Genomic DNA, 19,681 nt, shown 5'->3' on the forward strand with positions numbered 1-19,681 from the left:
TTCGAAAAAGCATTAGCAGAGGGGAGGCGGGGTGATGACGTCACTGCTTTCTCCGTGTGTCCGGCCGCTGACTGACACAAACGCACCAGGAGCAGACTGTGTTAGTGGCAGAGAAGACAGTTTTGTGATGGTTGTGAACTTCTGATGAGTTTCCACAGATTCTCAGGACTAAGTAGCTGCATGTCCGCCTTCTGCGGTCCTCCTCCTGACGCACCGCGGACAAGCTTTTTTCCTCGGACCGCCAGCTGCCTTCGCACAGCGGAGCGCGAAGCTCCAGATCGCTGAGGTGGAAATGCTGCTGCGATCTGAGAAACCATCATATGAATTTGTGTTTCCAGTGGTGTCCAGAACAAAATAAAGACTGATGTAATGCCCAGATATTTACACCTTGATCTGCAGCTTCGCGGTGAATTTGCTGTTTGATGACAGCTGAAGCTCCATCATCAGACAGCAGATTTATCGATGCTAAACGTTGCTGGTTGGACCAAAAACACTCACTCAGCGCGAAGCTGCAGGAGACTATCTTCATAATGTGCTTCTATTACTGTCATGATTATATTTAAGCCCCTGCTCTGCTCGATCATAAGTTTTTAAATCAGTGCGGTCAGGTCAGACGACACTGAAGTTGGCTTGCGATTCACAGCTTCTGATTCAATATCTGATCCGATAAGATCACCTAAAACCAGGTCCTGTTCACAAACCGCTGGACCTGGACTGCTCAAACCTGGATTCCTGGATCTTAATGCTAAAAATGCAGCGGAATGTTCCTTTAGTGCCCTCACGAATCAGAAGCTGTGAATCGCAAGCCAACTTCAGCGGCCGGACACACAGAGAAAGCAGTGATGTCATCGCCCCGCCTCCCCTCTGCTAATGCTTTTAAGAAATGATTATTGCGCCAAGTTTCCCAGGGTGGATGTGAAAATGCAAATGCAATCCCCTCTTTGCATTTTCGTTTTTATTATGACACAGAATAAGCGGTTTTAAGTATAAAATGAAAAAGCATTGAAGTATTGATTTTTCATTTTCCCTTTGAGCCATTTGACGCAGCTACATTTTGAAAATTAAAAAGCATTTCTGTTAATCCATTTTAATTGTCAAATTAGACATTTCTACCGTATTTTCCGGACTATAAGTCGCTGCGGAGTATAAGTCGCACCAGCCCATAAATGCATTATAAAGTAGAGAAAAACACAGATAAGTCGCACTGGACTATAAGTCGCATTTTGACGGGAAATTTATTTGACAAAATCTGGGACCAAGATCTAATAACTTGCACAACCTCATATGACACAATCATAGCAGACTTTTTATCTCATAATTTCACAGTAATTTTTTCTCATATTTATTTATTCCTTTCATGAAGCATCATTGTCCAACTAATACTCTGTTTTCATCCTGTATCTGTAGAAACAGTTGTCATTTTTATTGCATTTCTGAATCTATGAAATCATTGGAAAATAGAATATTATGTTTTTAGCCTTCAAGATCTTACTGTAAAAAAAAAGGTTTGCTGATTCTCTGAGTCACTTAACATACTCTTAACACTTAACATACCTCATACATCAGATTGACCCAGAAACATCATCTCTGTTCCTCACAAATAAACATAACAGGAGGGATAACAATGTATTTATTTCAATTTATTTCTAATATATGTCGCTGCGGAGTATAAGTCGCACCCATGGCCAAACTATGAAAAAAAGGGTGACTTATAGTCCAGAAAATAGGGTAAATGAATTTTGCTACACATTTACCAGAGAACCATTTTGAATATGAAATGTCAAATACCATTTTCTTTATCATTTTTATCATTGCTTTTTCCTTTTAAATTTGAGTCAAAAAATGCAGCTTCATTTTGAAAATGAAAAAGCATTTCTGGTTTTGACTTTGCTTTTTATTTATGCTACAGAATCGCTTCCATACTCACTAAGTTTAATTTTATTTTTTATTTTTTAAGTGTCTGAGGGATTCTAATGTAGAAAAAATAAAACAAATGTCTTTTTAAAAGTACCACTGCAGTAAAGAGGGTAAATACCATAAGTACAGGCACAGTGAAGGGGGGTAAATAACATAAATACTGGCAAAGGGGAGTACATATCATAAGTACTAGGAGGAAAGGGGGGAACATACCAAAACATACCAAAAGTACCGGCGCATTAAATGGGAGTACATACCAAAAGTAATGGGAGTAAAGGGGGGTACATACCATAAGTATAGGCATAGTAAAGGGGAGTGCATATCATAAGTACTGGTGCAGTAAAGGGGAGGGTACATAACATAGGTACTAGCGCAGTAAAGGGGGGGTAAATACATTAGGTGCTAGCGCAGTAAAGAGGGGTAAATACCATAGGTACTAGCGCAGTAAAGGGGAGGGTACATACCATAGGTGCTAGCGCAGTAAAGGGGGGTATATATTATCGGTACTGGTGCAGAAAAGGGGAGGGTACATACCATAGGTACTAGCGCAGTAAAGAGGGGTACAAAACATAAGTACTGGGATTAAAGGGGGGTACATACCATAGGTAATGGCGCAGTAAAGGGGGGTACAAAACATAAGTACTGGGATTAAAAGGGGGTACATACCATAGGTAATGGCGCAGTAAAGGGGGGTACAAAACATAAGTACTGGGATTAAAGGGGGGTACATACCATAGGTAATGGCGCAGTAAAGGGGGGTACATATAATAAATGCTGGCACAGTAAAGCGGGATAAATATCATAAGTCCCAATGCAGTAAAGGGGGGTACATACTGGCGCGTCGTAAGAAAGCACTTTTCTGTTTAGGAATCTGGTCACATGAGGACCAGCTTTAGTGGGTGGAGTCATGAAAGTTTGGACTGTGTTTCATATTTATTAAATTAATGTTATTCTATCATTAAATTGATTATTTTATTAAATTAATTTTACCGAATATCTTGTCTTTACCGTGGATGTTCTCTGCTGTCCTGTCTGTTCCTGGTATGGTTGTCATCGATCAGAAACGAGAACCCAGGAAGAACCATGAGGCACGGAGAAGAATATTTTACCAAAAACCCACCATGAGCACAGAAGACAATGCATGAAACCCAAACAATCACGTGTTGCATTTTTCTGATTGATGATGTAGGACTAATATGCAGAAAATGATGCTTAAATTTGTATATCTGAATATTTCTTTATTCAAATCTTTTGTAAATCAGGAGCAGACGAAAAAATTACTCTAAAAAATATTGTATTTGTCACGTAGACAATTCGCTGAGCGGGGCCACACGCTTACTGCTCATCATTTAGAGGTCAGTAATCACAACCACAATTCACACTTAAGGCAGACCGGATTCTAAGGTGAATTTTAAATGTGCCACATGCTCCAAAAAATTGGGCAAGGGTCACTTAATTAGCTTTGATTCGGTTTAGTTTGTTAGATTTATGAATTTCTCGTAGATACACCATCAACAATCAAAATTAAGCAGTGTTGTTTTTTTTTTTCTTAATATATTTTTTTATCAGTCTACCCACTAATACAGTTGCTGTGTTGAGATGATCCAATGTGGTACAATGTGTCTTTTGTTTTGAAAGGAAGTCATGTGAGTTTATGTAAAACAGTAAAAACTCTTTCAGTTAAAGCTGTGTTTTAAACCAGTTAAATTCCTGATCTGGTCCTGGTTTTCAGTCTGTCTGTGTGAACAAATCAGCTTTAATCCTCATAAATAAAAGAAATCAAACAAATGTTTCTAAATAGATTGGAGTCATTATTTCAGGTTCTTTGATTGTTTAAATTACATGTAGTGTTTTTGTTGCAGATTCTTTGTTTGCTGTTGTGAAAAAGTGAAGGAAAAGTAATAAAAACAAAAAAGTTCCAAACATTTTTGGAGATCTTTTTTTTAATGAAATTCACGAACAGATGTCAAAATTTTAATCCAAAAATACATACACCATGACAATATAATAATGGGGAGTAAACAGGAACAAATTATCTACAGCAATGTGGTCAACGATAAATATCTTCAGCCATTACAGGTCATGCTGACGTCACAGAAGAAAGTCACAGAATACATCAGTGATCCGTGAGGCAGCCGGTTCATTATTGATCATCCGTTAGCGTTAGCATTAGCATGTATTGTCATGATCTGGAGTTTATGACAAACACGTCTAAATTCAAGTCCAGCAGGATTGAAAGCAGCCTGTTTCAATGTTCTGGATCTTTCATGCTACGGTCACAAACACAACTGCCACCGCGTGATGGGGAGGCGTCCGCACAATCTGCTAGATTTCACACCATCGCACGATTTTTATGAAAATTGTTGGTTTGATCATGAATGTAGACGGAGGTAGTCTGGCGGCCATCAGGCGTACAGAATGACCCTATTTTTATAAACCCCCAGGTACTGGGCGACCAGTGGCCCTTGACACGAACAGCCACTGTCCAAAGACATTTACACATCGTCCAATCAGAGCTGCTACCGGCTGGTAATGCTGGCTGCCACCGCCATGTGGCAACCAGACTTCATAAGGTACATGGCCATTATTGATAAAGTGAGTTTTTTTTGTTTTTGCTGCCATCTTGACTTTTTCTCTCGGCAGAAATCTTTGTCACAACGTTACAACGTCAAAGTTTCAACGGCTTTAACTGGGATATAAGTTCAAGTTTTGTGGTTATTTTAGACACAAGTCAGATGATACGCAGTTGTATTTATCCATGAAGCCTGACCAGAATGACCAGATAGAGCAACTGAACGCCTGCATCAGAGACATCAAGACCTGGATGACAATTAATTACCTCCTCTTGAACCCAGAAAAAACTGAGGTCATTATACTTGGTCCTAAAAACCTCAGAGATACTCTGTCTGCTCAGATAGTCTCCCTGGATGGCATAAGTATAGCCCCCAATTCCACAGTTAGAAACCTTGGGGTTTTACTTGACCAGGATTTATCATTTAAGGCTCACATATCTCAGGCGTGTAGAACTGCCTTTTTTCACCTGCGGAATATTGCTAAGATCAGAAATATACTTTCTAAGAGTGATGCTGAAAAACTCATCCATGCATTTGTTACGTCGAGGCTGGATTACTGTAACTCCTTGTTAGCAGCGTGTCCTAAGAGTTCCTTAAGAAGTCTCCAGCTTGTTCAGAACGCAGCAGCTAGATTGTTAGCTGGAACTAGCAGAAGAGATCACATCATTCCTGTGTTAGTTTCACTCCATTGGCTCCCAGTTGATTCTAGAATCAAGTTCAAGATCCTCCTGAAGCTGGGGTAACTATGGTGCACTGGGGTTCTGTCCTCTTTTCTTTTCTACTTCTACCCTTCCTCTATTCTCTATTCTTGATCATCATTTATCATTCAGTTCTCCATGCCTCTGTTTGGTGCAGTGATTCATGTATTGTCCCTCTTTTCCTCTCCCCTCCTGGGGAGTGGGAGTGCTTCCAGACTCCAGTTGGCTCATCCGTGCTCCAGTTCCTGACCGTTTTCCTCGCCTTTGCTCCTGCTCCTACACCTGGCTGTGGATCCTGTCTCCGGCTCGACTCGCGCCCCTGACTGTCCCCCCAACCCTTTCTGGATGAAGCTCCTCTGCATGACTTGAAATGTGTAGTTGTAGATTTAGATAAGTTAATTCTTCTCTAAGAGTTCTGGTAAATCGCCTGCCCGTCCTGGGGGAGGATCCCTCCTTCATGTGGGCACCCCTGAGGTTTCTTCGTTTTTTCCCAGAATCCTTTTTTTACGAGTTTTTCCTCACAACGAAGGGGGGTCTAAGGGCAGGGATGTCCAGTTTGGCGTAGTCTGTTTAGTTAAAGTTTTAGTATTATCCTATTGAATTCTATGTATTCATGATCCATTTGATTTTATGTTTAACTTTTTCAATTACCTATACGAAAGCCCATCCAGATGACTGTTGTTGTGAATTTGGGTTATACAAATAAAATTGAAAAATTGAAAAAAGTTGATAGCGACTGATCACCTAACAAGATGTTTTTTGCTCCGTAAGTGCTGGGCTGCTCAGTGGTGTAGTGGTTAGCACCCTTTCCTCACAGTTTGGTTCAAATCTCAGAGTTCCTCCTCCTCTTCCTGCAGAGAGGGAGCATTCACTTTAGGACAAAAACTCATGGTCATCATTTCATCTGCATGCTGTCATTCTGTTACAGCAGCTTTCACAAAAACAGCATCAAGACATTCTGATGAACTTTGTTTTTTTCTGGTTTTCTTCAACTTTTTCTAGACAAACTTTTTCTAAACAAACTAAAGTGATGAACTCTGACAGCAAAGCAGAACCAAAGTTTTCAGTCAGTCTCTTTCTACAGAACCTTGATCTCAGTACAGTTTAGTTTAGAGGATAAATTTAGTCTAAAAATCATCACTTGATTAAAAATGAGGATAAAATAAGAAATAAAACTATGTTTTCATTTTATCTGAACAAATGGATGAATGACTTAAACATGGTTCTCACCTCGATGGAAGCAGAATCTGTTTCTGAACAAAGAGATTAGAAGTTAAAATATCTGTTCAATAAAAACATAAAAAGGTCATTTATTTATGACTGACCTCCTATAATATATAAATGCCAGGATCCCCCCAACAACAGCAGAAACAACAACAATGGCAGCGATACCACCAGAGCTCAGAGCAGATCCTACAGGACAGAGATGATGAAAAAAAAGAGAAGAATTACAATCAAATGTCCTACATTGTATTTTCAAAGTCATTAAGGTTTATGACACACATAACGAACAAAAACATGTGTTGTAACTAAAAAGAATGATTTTTAATAAATGGTTGTACTGATAAATAAAACTGAGAAAAAAACTTTGATGATCAGAAAGTATCAAACTAAAAACATTTAGAAATATTTGACAAAAAATCAACAATTTTCCTCCAAAGTAATGGTAATCCACTAAATATCATTGAAATGCTTCCTTTAGGATTGAATGTCAAAGTCTCAATAAAAATGGATCAGCCTGCTGCTCTGGAGGATTCAGATGTTTGAGGAATCAGAACTTTTTCACATGTTAGAATCTAGAGTCACAGCAGCTTCTACTTTAGTCAATCCTCCTTCAGAGTTTCTGCAGAACTGAAGGTAAAAAGGTCGTCGGGTTTTAAGCAGGGTCACTCAAGACCCTACACTCTAAACATCAGAAGAAATGAGAAAAGATGGTGTGAAAAAGTCTCAGATTCTATCTGATTCTACAGGCCTCAGTGTCAAAGGACAGGAAGGTGTTTTCCTCACCTGGAAGGTCGTGTGTCGTATTGTCCGTCTGTAGAACTGATCAGAAGTCGTGTTAGATCATATTTAGCTGGTTTCATGTTTGAAAAAAACAGTTTTTGGTTCATTCTGGTCTAAAACAGCAGCTTACTCTTTGTCAAGGTGACATCAGAACACATGAACGGCTTCTGCGTACGAAGACAGAAGGAGTAGTTTCCTTCATCCTTCTTGGTGATGTTGGTCAGTGTGAGGGAAACGATTCCATCCTTCAGGTTCTGGCGGTTGAGGATGGTCCGGCCTTTGAACCTCTGGACTTGAGGGTCTGGGTCGTCCTTCCTACTCCGATACACGTGAACAACATCTGTTCCATTTGTCCATTCCAAGGTCTCATTCGTCAAGTCAGATGGAGGTTCCACTCGACATGACAGAACCACGTCCTGACCCAGATGTGCTTGGACCGTCGATGGAGAGCAGACCACTTTAGGAGAACCTGAAGACAAAAAAAACCAGGTTGAGTTAAGTGGAATGTTTTATCATTTTTGAGGAAAACAAGCGCCTGCGCTCACTGAGACGTTTTTTATTTTTATATTATGTTTGATCCATTTTCGTTTGTGAGTCGGCCTGCTGTTGATCCAACCAACCGTCGCTCCAGCATCATGTGACCCAAAAGGGAAATGAGCGCTATCAGAAGATAAATGTGTTCAGAGAAAAAGACACAACGGTCCCGGTTCTACAAGAACAGAACTTCATCATGAAAATCAGATCTGCTGAAACAACAAATTAAAAGTTTCATTTCAAAAAGTCTGAAGTTCCATCTGCGTTCCTTAAACTAGAAGCTGAGAACATGACGTTGTTCTCCCTCATGGTTAGATGTTAGCAGGAAAAATCTCTTCTTTTGCTTTTTAGATAATAAAAACAAATGTGTTTCATAAATGAAGGCGATGTTCTGTTACGACTGCTTTGATTTAAAAGATAAGATAAGATATTCCTTTATTAGTCCCACGATGGGGAAATTTCCTTGTTGCAGCAGCAGTTCAGGTACAGAGAGTGATATATAAAGAAAAAAGAAAAACTATGGAGTCAATATACACACATATATACATAATATACACTCATACATTTCCAAAGAATTGCACAGGATGACCATATAATCAGTTTTTGCACAGGGTAAAAGAAGTATGACAGAGCTGATGATGATGGTTAACGTGGTTTACTGGGAGCAGCTACGGTTGTACAGTCTAAAAGAATCTCAGACTAAAGCCTCTTTCTCATCAACTATTAATGCAAACATTAAAATTATAACCTAAACATACATAAACACATGCTGTAGTACTGCTAACACAATACAAGCTAACTAGAAGCTAAGCGACAGACGAGAGTTTTAAAAAGAGTTGTAAAGAGTTTTAAAAAACCAAAAGTTGAATCAGAAAAATACCTGCTGCTGCCCGGATCAAAGGGAGAGGAACGACAAACAGGATCTGAACGATCAACATGTTTTACGAGTCACAAACAAATTTGTTTCTTTGTTAGCTGGCAGTCGGCTTTCAGGCCTGACGCGTAACAAAAAAAGATGGCGGAGGATCAGGAAAGTGGAAAAATACTGACGCGTCTATATAGCTAAGAGCTGGGTCCTCCAGGTATCCGTGTTGTCTTATTGTTAATTATTTTTTTCCATTTCTTTTCTGTTCTCTCGTGATCGGTCAGCGGAAAGGTGACGACAGACATACATGCGACCGAAGAGAATAATGATGGCATTCACTCACAAACGGGAAGAAAGGGAGTGAAAACAAATCTAGTTTATTTTTCTTAATAGAATCTGCCAGAAGAGAATTGAAGATTCAACAGGATCCACATTAAATCAACAAACAGACCAGAATTTTCACGACAGAAAAAACCAGGCAGAACTGGTAAAAAAAAAAAAAAAAATGTGGAACCAGGTTAACCTTTACTCTGATTAAAAATCTTCTAACTCAAATTTTGACTCTTTTTGTTTTTCCAGAAAGCAGAAATCAAGATGAGGACTTTTTTTTAAGTCTGTGACACACTTTGTGTATATTTGTCAAGTAAGTGTACAAACAGAATTCTAAACTTATTTTAACATAAAAACGTAGCTTCGTTCCCAGACAGACATTCAGGTAAGCAGGAATATTTCAGCCTTCAGAGGTTTTTAGTTGTTAATAAAAGGTGACAAACACAATCTTTGGAGTTATCAAATCCGTGGATCAAAAAGGAAAAAGATGAACGACCAAAACAGAACCATAAAGTCCGGTTGTTGAAATTTTATTTCAGAGACTTACCAATGATTAGAAGAAAAAACCTTAATTTAACAGAGAAAACATCCCAACTTGGTTCCAGATCAGCAGCTCCTCTGGAGATTTTGTCAGTGAAAAGTACTTTTTATAGGAGGAGGAAGTTCCACTCTGATGACTCCCCCACACTGATCCAGTTAATGTCAGAAGTTGGAGAAGATGGAGAAAGTTTCTGTTTCTGTGCTAAAAGATGGAGGGACTTGTTTTCCTTCTTCTCAATCAGATGGAATAGTCAGTACTTAACCCCTACAACTGAGCAGTTTCCATCCATTTTCCTTGTCAAGAAGACGTTAAAAAAAGGTTTCAGATCCAGAATGGCTAGTCTGACATATACAATGACTGAGTAATAAATGTTTGTTTCTGGCTCCCTGAAGCCAACCGGTTCCACCAGTAACCTGCCCCTCCCCCCCTCCAGGGGGAGGAGTCACTCAGTTCAGTTCTCATTTACATTTACAGTATATGTGATTTCCTGCATGAATGATTCTCTGAACCCAGAACATCAGCTAAGGAGGCTGTGTTCAACAAGTCTGGTTGTGGTATGAGTTCACATTTGTCCTCTGATTTAACCCTCCCCAGTCTAGGACAACTCTCTTTGGCTCAGGGAAGTCTGTTAAGGTCATGAAGGAGAGGTACAGTGGGGAAGTATGTTAGCCGTTAAATGGCAACATGTAGTTTCCTGTTATCATATTCCTTAGTTAAAGCATCTTTCTGCACAGATTGTTCCTTTTACCCTATCTTGTTGATAAAATCAGGACTATAGAGATTCTTAACATCTGGAATAGCAAACATTTCACAATCATTTTTCATCCACTATTAAAACCTAAACTGCTGGTCTGTTTTTTTTAAGGTAAAGGTGGTCTTCCCAGAATCCACTAGTCTCTGCAGGTCAAGCTTTGTATTGAAAGGTCCAGTGATTCCTTTGCCTTCTCATCAAAACTGTTTGAACCTTTGCATCATATTTTCACTTTTCTCCTCACTTTGTCTGAGGCCTGTCAGCGTATAGAAAGTAGAGGTCATGTAGAGCTTTGTTTTTGATGGATAGTCTGTTGTGTAGAACACAACGTTCTTTGGAGTTTGACCTGTGAGTCGACTGAACGATGTTTTGTCCTCACTACCGTCCCAGAGTGTTGAACCAAACAATCACATCCGCCAAAGAAACTAGAGTTTGGTGTCAAATGTTCTCTTAGCAATGTTAACATGTTCCTGGTGTGAGCAGGTCTTTAAACCCCCATCTACTGTCCTAAAGGTGACTATCCATCTTCTCAGATCTTCTTGAACCAAAGTTGAATTGTTACTCAAATGGTCACCTGTCCAGTTAAACTAGAGTCCTCGTTGGGAAGTAATCACTACACAACACGTTGGTTTAGATGATCAAATTGCATGGTGACCCCTCCTGGGTGTAACTCGCCCTTGGTCAACAGAAGAGGGATACTCCCCAGCAGTCCTGTGACCTGAAACAGGTTTAGAAGAGGTTGGCACATGTTGAAGGCTCTACTTTTAATCCCAAATGTGAGGAAACAATCACCTGATATTTGTGGGTCTTCTGTGAGATTTATTTAAAAAAACCTTGTCCTCACTTCCTGTGGTACACGTCCCAACAGCAGCTTCATTCCATCTCTGTGGGACGAGGAGAGGATGGAGAAACGAAGCTAATGCTGCTGAAGACCCACAGAAGACCAGTTCTGGAAAACTGTAAGCCACAAAACTGGTAAAAAAAAACACAGAATCAAACCATGAACACTAGAGAGAAAGATGTGGAAAGATTCCAACGTTCAGCAGAAATACTACATTTTATTTTCATACACAATACTCTAAAATCTTAGTATTTTTACTTTGAAAACGGTGACGGAGGTCTGATTGCAGGATTGTTGCTGAATACAGTTTTGGATCCCATTCTTCAGGTCATCTCAGGTCACTCCCACTCTGTAAGCAGAGAGCAACAGTCTGAGTATTTCCAGGAAACATGAAGAATGTCCAACCAGCTCTTTTAGGACGCCACTGAAAACGTTTAACCTCAGGATCCAGCATGAGGAGGATGAGTGAGTGAACTCCTGTGGCCATAACCTCAACTCTAAAATGAACCTCCTGTTTTCTTCCACTTGGTAAATCTGAGCTGTGCCATCTTTTAACAGACAACAGTAACCTTTAAAGTCAGAAGATTGAAACTATTTGAGTGTGCAGCTATCAGAACAGGGTCATTTGAGGACTCCTCTGTATTTCTAAAATGTCCATGATGATCCACGCCTTCACTAACTAGCAGCTGAGTAGGCTCCAGTGACCCCGTGACCCTGGACTGGAAAAAACACTTATAGGAAATAAATGAATGACTGGATTCTGCATTCATTAGCATACGAGGCCGGGCTTGGTTGGGTTGAGCAGCTTCTTCATAACAGTTAGTGTCATCCTGACATCTTTCTTGAAAAGACTAGAGCAGGGGTGTCCAAACTACGGCCCGCGGGCAAACTGCGGCCCGCCGGTCTGTTTTTATTGGCCCGCAGCAAATTTTAAAAAATATAATTGAAAATGGCCTGGACATGGCGCTGTTGCACTTCTCAGTTTCAACACTAGATGGAGTCGGTCACAGAACGGAGTGTGTGTGCTGAGCGGGGCGCGTGCCACGAGAGAGAGAGGGAGAGGAGCGCGTGGAGGTGGAGATGAGTGTGTAGGGATGGGTACCGAGCCCCGGTATTGAACCAGCCCCGGGGCCACATTCTTCAAGACCGCAGTATCGTTAAGATCTGACCTGAACGGTTCTGCTATCGGTACTGGAGAAGTCACTTTATTTTTTGTGTCCCACAAATATAAATGTTATCTAGCATATGTAACTCATCAAGTCAGTCAATTTTCCTTTAATTATGATGATGTTAATATCGCTGTTTTCGCTGAACAGGAGAGGTCTGTGCGCACGGGGGGGGGGGGGGGGGGGGGTGTGTTCAGACAGTACGCAGTACGCGCCGCGCGCACACACACAAGGTAGGCAGCGCACACACAGTCAGTGGTGATCTCGTAGGGGACACGTGAGCGCCCCCCGACAAAAATCATTTTATCCCCTTATACTCTAAGAACATCCATTTCCGTGTAAAATTAATAAAGTTTAACAGCTGCTTCCTAAAACTGAATAATAATTAATAGCTAGTGATATTCGTCATATGTAAAGTTAATACAATTTATTTGGTTTATTGGATTTAAAGAAAAGTAAATAAATAGAAACTAATCTGCATCAAAGTGAATTTGTTTCCATCATTTAACTTAACTTAACTTAACTCTGGGTGTTTGACAGACAGAACAGTCTATTCAAGGTTGTGGAAAATGGACAAAATATCAAAGGAAACATCACGCTCATAAAGAATAAAAATAATGAAATTAAATAATTAAATAAATATCCCATCTGGAACATTCTCATGTATAAAGTAAAATGTTTTGTTAAAAAAACAATGTTGTTGCATAATGAGGAAATAAAACACTTCATGTTCTTAATTTGTTGTTTATTTATTTTTCGTCCCAAAAAAGTATCGATAAGAGTACCGTATCGTTAAAATACCGGTTCGATAAGCAGTATTGCGCGGAGTGACAGTTTTTGATATGGGCGAGGTGGGCAGTGGCGGCATTTTCCATGCCCGTTGCGACTAAAGACGCAGCTTTGAGCTTTTATTTTGACATGCCTGCAGCTGCCAACACTTTGAACTTGAACTTTGTAACAGCGGATTGTGAAATATGTCTTTATCCTATTCCCTCTTCACACTTATGGAGCAGAAAAAAAGAAGATGAAATAAGTCAGAGTGAAATAACGTAAAACAGGCACATGAAAAGGAATTAGGCAGAACAAACACCCGTGCTCAACCCAATTTTGACAAAAGCAGGCAATGGGGATTATTTCCCACAATTCCCTGCTCCGTCACAGCAGACCCGACGTGCACGTGACCACCGCCCTCTGCTGCAAGACGCTTGGGCCCACACCTCTTTGCGGTGGTGTTTGGAACATAAGTCAAAAAACTCGAGAGGGGGGCGCAACTCACCGGTGGCTGGCTGAAATCACACTAACAGGTGATTGGGAGTCTTCTGACAATCTGACAATCAACTCTGGGCCGCAGCTGCGCGCTGTCGTCATGGAGACGGAGCCGGAGGAAAGGGGAGGGGTGATGGGCGCAGACCATTTTTTATGGATTGAGTTTTTTTGGAGGATTTCTGCTGTTGGTGTTGCACAAATTTACGGAAATGCCAAATACCTTTGGAGTAATTCCACTGATGAGTTCTATGATTTAGTTTTTAAGGTTTAATCAGACCTAAAAATAGTATTCACAATAAGTTTTTTTTAAGATCTAATCCCGTGGGGTTACTCGCCCAGGGAGTAAGTTAGTGTAAAACCACCACTGGGTCGATATATTGTGTGTTCAGAGGACGGAGCATTTTAATAAATAGCATTCTGAACTGTGAAAAAGTATTTCCTTTATGTTTGGAATTATTTTTGTTCATAGCTGCATATTTTCTCACTGTGTGTATTGTAAAATGAAGCTTTTTAAATTGTGTGCATTTAATGTTAAAATTGTCCTCGTTGGTCACCCATAAGCCCTTTTATTGGGGTCTACTTTTCTGAGAAAACAGTCGTCTCTTTATAATCTACAAAATCCTGCACTCTGCCAGTCAACCACACTAACGGCTATGCATGTAAAGATCTGCTGGCTTCAGCTGCTCAATAAATCCGTTCTGAACTGCCTGGTTGGAATGAGGTTTCATTGTCTGAGTGAATGTTTCATTTTGACGTGTGGCACAGATCAGCATCACTGCTCCCACTGAGAGCAATGTTCTCCACATTATAGGTGAGTTAGAAATACACAGTAATCATCTGTCAATATGTCACCTCTGTGTGCGGCCCGGACCTTTGCTCATTTTTCTGTATTTGGCCCTCACCAAAAAAACTTTGGACACCCCTGGTCTAGAGGATACCTGAAAAAATAAAAAGGTTGTTTACGTTTTTGGGAAGAAGACTGAAAAATTTCTTTGGGGTGAGTCACAGAGTAAAGTGAGTAAACAGTAAACAGAGTAAACAGATGTTTAATCTTTCTTGTGAGGAGAGAATGCTCAGATGACATCAAGCAGAACCGGCACCTTTTTGTTTTGACTGACCTGCTGCAGCCGCCAGTGGACGTGGTCTCTGTGCGTGTGTATAGATATATGTGCAGGTGTGTGTGTATAGATGTGTCAGTGTGTATATAAATGTGTAGTTGTGTGTATAGATGTGGGTGGATAGGTGTATGTGTTTTTTAAAAGCTTTTATGATTCACGGGTCAAAAATGACCCATCCAACAATCTTAGTGCTCTCTTGGTGTTCAGGCCACATGGAAACAAAGAATCTAATTTTTTCTACTGATGGACTCCATTTAGGAAATGTAAAGTATTCAAGTTGGAAAAGTACAGGTTAATGTATTTTTACTTCAACTAAACTTGGTAGTGGGTCACTTTTCACCCACCAGACAACATGAGAGGTAAAAAGGACCAAAGCAGTGAGACAGCAGCAGGCTGCCTCTGACGTAAATACAGGTTTCTGGGGAGCCGTCAGTCTGCAGGTGACCTCTATGCATTTCCTCTACAGGTGTGAAAAAAGCCAAACACTCGAATGACTGCTGCGGTTTCACTGTCAAGAAGGAAGAAGCTGTACGGAAAGTTATGCTGAAAGCATAGAACACTTTGAAGGATGTTTTTTCAACAAAACTAAAAAAACAAAAGGGGGGGGGGGTCGTTACAGTTCTGCAGCGATGTGGTGACTTCCTGTCAGAAGACAACAGGATGGAGGTCGCTCAGCTCTGCCTCATGCTCTGTGAGTACAAAACATTTCAGATTAAAGATTATGTTATAAATCAGAGAAGCTCATACGCTAATCGATTCCCCCGTTAAGGGATCAGTAAAGTTTTATTCAATGGAAAAGAAACTATGAATGTTGAGGAGCTTCATGTTGTTCATTCAAGTTATTTCTTTCTCAAAGGTCTCTTAGAGGAAGCCTAAGGTGGCAGACGGAAGTAGCATCAATTTCTTAGTACATTTAATAAATTAATTAGATCAGTTCATAAAAAAGGGCTTTGATCGTTGGATAACTGGGTTGATTTCTGCAGACAGTCGACAGGTGAAAGTTCACCTGAAATCCAGGTGGGATCAGAGCAGCAAAGCCTGCTCACCTGGATAAGTTCATCGGTGACCCGAGTCGTGTTCTGTAACCCAGAACCCAGAACCCAGACACGACTCGTAGGGGAAATGAATGGTAGCATTTCTACTGCATACGGTTGCATATCAGTCAAACACACGTGCTGTGCTACATTTAATATATTTAATATCATTTTATTACATGACACCAGGTTCAGTATAAACCTACTGGTTCATTGTTTCTTGCTGTTTAGCAGATTATAAAAAATGTTTTTTCTGAACGTTTTGTTCAAATGGTGGGGAAAGCGAATCGTGGCATCCCCATCTTTTACCAATTATAAGTAGAGTCAGGCATGGTTTTAACAAACAAATTATTTATTTCAAACATGCAAATGACAAATGTGAAAATAGAAGAAAATAAGAACAATTCTTTAGTTTAAACAACAAAAACAAAAAACAGTGATAATACTTTCAGTTTAGCAAGTTGGAAACTTTTGTGGACTGAAACAGTCTATAAAATTGAAACACTTCTCATAATTAGACACTTTCACCATAAAAAAACAATAAATTAAAAATTTGTAAAGCAGTATTTAAAGCGATCATTAGGCCTGTATGCAGACGTGTGCATGGAGACGTGTGCATGCAGACGTGTGCATGCAGACGTGTGCATGCAGACGTGTGCATGCAGACGTGTGCATGCAGACGTGTGCACGTCATGACAAAATCGGCCTGTGCAATACGCATATCACAAATGTGATCATTGTTGACTTTACATGTTTATACACACTGGAAATTGTCACTTTGTGCCTTAGAACCAGCTTCTGTGTTCAGAACACTCACATTCACGTGTCGCTATGCAAGGTTTTAAGTTAAATCTAAGGCTTTAAGTTTAAGGCTGTATGTGCAAATCGTTCATTTATCGCTCACTGAAAGTTGAGCCGGTTGAACTTCTTGACACCTAAATCACTACGACGCTGAACTCTGACCAATCAGACACTCGGATTTGGTTGTGACGTACAGGTAGGATCCTTTTCAAAACACGCAAGTGCCAACCGTTGTAAACATGATCACAGAAATGAATAATTGCGCTTTTTCTGCCCTTCTGGAATTCTACGATAGCAGATCTTTCAAATATCTGAATAGAGCTGTGGAAGAAAAAGCCTGGAGCTAGATTCACTAGATTCACACCGCTTTGACGTTTTACACTTAGGCGCTTTCAACTGTAGGTGGCAGACATATGTAAGCAGCAGCAACAGCAAAAGAAGGTGAAGCCCCTCCCTGCTTATCCACTGTAAACACTATGGGCTAAACACATGTTCAAGAACCTGAGTTTAGTGCATTCTGGAACATGTGTCAAATACTCTGTTTGTCCGTAGCTTTAGTGTAAAAGCAAATGTAAAGTAAAAAAACAAATGATTTTCTCTCAAACACACTAACCTCTTCTCTTTGCAGCGACTCTGAGCATCTCTCCAGAGCGGTCGCAGTTCCGCCGCTATGAGACTATCTTCCTGAACTGTGAGGCCAACTCCACCGGCTGGACCGTGAAGAGGAACACGTCTATGCGCTTCAATCAGAACTGTCAGTACGGATGGGGGATCCCCGAAGAGTCCTCCTGCAGGATCGACACCGCCTACCCATCAGACACCGGGGTGTACTGGTGTCAAAACGATCACGGGGAGTGCAGCAACGTCGTCAACGTTACAGTCACTGGTGAGCCTGAACCTCCACTCGGCCTCTGCAGGATGCCAGCCAAAGGCGGACCTTTGACTGGACTGTGGTTACATTTCAGAGTCACCTGTGATCATGGAAAGCCCCCCGTATGGCGTCACTGAGGGGGACAGTGTGACTCTGCGCTGCTCCTACAAGGAAGAACACCAAGACTCCTCAACCTCAAACTTCAGCGCCAACTTCTACCAGGATGGGGAGTTCCTCGAGGAGGGAAAGGAGGGGAGGATGGTCCTCACCTCCATCTCTCGGTCTTCTGAAGGTTTCTACACGTGTGAACACTCGTCCAGAAGGAAGATGTCAGCAAAGAGCTGGCTGGCAGTCAAAGGTAAGTCTGCTGTTCAGGCACAGATGAAGTGATGAAGATGAGGATAAGATGATGGTCTTGTGCTGAGAAGATACATCTTAGAAAATCACAGAAAAAAAGAAAATTGACTCAAAGACAAAAAGTTATTTAAAACCAGTTAATGGAAATCAGAGACACAGAAAACAATCCAGAGGGACCTAAAAGACTTTAGGAGGCCCTTCATCAGGGTCACATCACACCATCAGAAGCCATTTCAGCCAAAATGGACCTCAAGAAGAACAAAGAGGAATGTTGGAAGCAACAGTCCCCCCCCCCCCCACCCCCCCAAAAAAAAAAAAAAAGAAATGCATGCAGAAACATGCTGAATGGAGACGGGTCTTCCAAGCTGAGACCTGTTGGAGCAGCAGACCTGCAGACAGGAGCAGACGTCTCTCTGACTCTCAGGTCCACGGACTGAAGTGTTGAGTCAGCGGTCGGTCCTTGATGGTAGTTCATTCATAAAATAATTCATTTGTTTGAGGTTATTTCAGATAAATTGTCTCACCCACATGTTCCTCGGTTTACGTTATCAGGTTGTTCCAGAAGTAAAAAACTTCATGAGCTGTTCTTGTATTCTGTTAATGCCCACAGCCAAAGTAAAGCTTCCTGAAGCTCCTCCCACCCCTGATCCTCCTCACATCATATGGATCAGAATCACTGCTGGAGTGATGGTCTTCGTCCTACACATCACGGTCTTCCTCCTGTGCCTGTACACCTACCGCAGGTGGGCTCGAGGTAACGCACTAAAGAACACGCTCTTTTCAAAGGTTCTAGCCGAGGAACCGTCGCCGTCCTGCTTCCACTTCTCAGCTGTTCCCTCTGAGGATGACGAGCAGAAGTCCAACTCTTGTGATGAATCTATCATGACTGGCAGCCGATGTGTCCTGTTCAACAAATCTTTAATAATAGACATTTAATAGACATCTTGTTGCTGGTGGGATTTGAAGACATAAAGTCTTCTGTTTAAATAAGTTAATACAGTCTTTTTTGGCTAAATATGATCAAGTTAGGAAACGTATTTTCAGAACTTTAAAGCTCAGAATGAGAAATGAGACATTTTTGTGTCAAATGTGTGACCTGTGGCTCCTTGAGGCTCTGTGCTGTCACCACTTTGATCTGGGACTTTCCTGACTGTCAAACATTGACCGTTGAGGTGTGAAATCAACAGGAAACACTGCAGAGGACAATTGCGACTTCAAGAACTCGACATGAATCCAGGTTTAGTCTTCCAAAAAAGCTGCAATTTTCTGCTGAAAGAGGAGAAGAACTTTTGGGACAGTTTTGTTTTGGCTCTGATGAGGATTTTTGTGAATATCTGGACCTGTGATGAGGTCAGTAGGTGAAATGAAAACAGCTGAAACACTTTTTGTGTTGTTTTTTTTGCAGGTCGAGGTGTTGCCAGAAAATGAGAAACACAGAAGATGGAATCGCGACTTAAACCTGCTTTTCTTCTGGAATTCTCCTGACTGATGGCCAATTTTCAATAGAAAAAGTTAATTTTGCAGTGAGTCCATTGAAAGAAGCAGAAGATGCTTTATTGCTGAATATAGTAGCTCAGTCCATGTGTGAACTGGTGTTGGCCTGACATCCTTGGTGTATTTCAAGAATTTACGTTATTAACGATGAAAAAATTCTCCCCTCCATACTTGATTCAAGAAATACCGACTCGTCGCATTTTCGGGCAGGCACTCTGCAGAGTTACAGGTTACTCCCATAAGGCGGGTCAGTCAATTAACTCACCTGCTCAGTGTCCTATTTAAGCCCAGGTGCCCAGTTGTTCATTCTCTTTCTTACCTTCAGCGCTCATTCTTCGCCCCTACCTCCTCCCCGGCTTCCACCTGTGGGCTCCGTTACGGGGTTTTTGTTACCCGAAAGTGTAAGAAAAAAAGAATTATCTCAAGGAATTGAACGGAGCCTTATGCCAAAACGAAGTTGTGAATCAAGTTGTGAATGCCAACTTAAAAATGTTGTGAAATAAATATTCTTCTGCAAGAG

General features: G+C 40.9%; 2 protein-coding genes and 1 long non-coding RNA gene across 5 annotated transcripts in view; 2 read left to right on the top strand and 1 right to left on the bottom strand.

The window, feature by feature from the left end:
* The window catches only part of LOC111949261 (myelin-oligodendrocyte glycoprotein-like), a 150,101-nt gene extending 146,386 nt beyond the window's left edge, over window positions 1–3,715 (top strand). For both annotated transcript variants that reach the window (XM_078935873.1, XM_078935872.1), the window contains exon 6: window positions 2,979–3,715. The gene's annotated coding sequence lies outside the window, so the exon portion shown is untranslated. The remainder of the gene's footprint in view (window positions 1–2,978) is intronic.
* Window positions 3,716–7,328: 3,613 nt separating this feature from the next.
* On the bottom strand, window positions 7,329–13,583 carry LOC110017039 (uncharacterized). The gene is made up of 5 exons (XR_013650885.1): window positions 13,497–13,583; window positions 11,313–11,403; window positions 11,006–11,185; window positions 9,566–10,931; window positions 7,329–7,661 (listed from the first exon to the last, which is right to left on the bottom strand). It is a non-coding gene; the product is annotated as an uncharacterized LOC110017039 (long non-coding RNA).
* Window positions 13,584–15,198: 1,615 nt separating this feature from the next.
* On the top strand, window positions 15,199–19,680 carry LOC101175110 (uncharacterized). 2 transcript variants are annotated; one of them, XM_004079559.5, is made up of 5 exons: window positions 15,199–15,295; window positions 17,068–17,325; window positions 17,405–17,668; window positions 18,278–18,421; window positions 19,073–19,680. In XM_004079559.5, exons 1-5 carry the CDS (start codon window positions 15,265–15,267, stop codon window positions 19,093–19,095), a joined length of 720 nt encoding a protein of 239 aa, XP_004079607.2. In that variant the 5' UTR covers window positions 15,199–15,264; the 3' UTR covers window positions 19,096–19,680. The 2 variants fall into 2 exon arrangements, with proteins under 2 accessions (XP_004079607.2, XP_020567116.1); XM_020711457.3 differs by having other exon boundaries at window positions 18,278–18,410.
* The last annotated feature ends 1 nt before the right edge of the window (window position 19,681 follows it).

Source organism: Oryzias latipes, chromosome 18 (assembly GCF_053564925.1).
Source record: "Oryzias latipes strain Hd-rR chromosome 18, Olatipes_Hd-rR_3.1".
NCBI classification, from domain to species: domain Eukaryota; kingdom Metazoa; phylum Chordata; class Actinopteri; order Beloniformes; family Adrianichthyidae; genus Oryzias; species Oryzias latipes.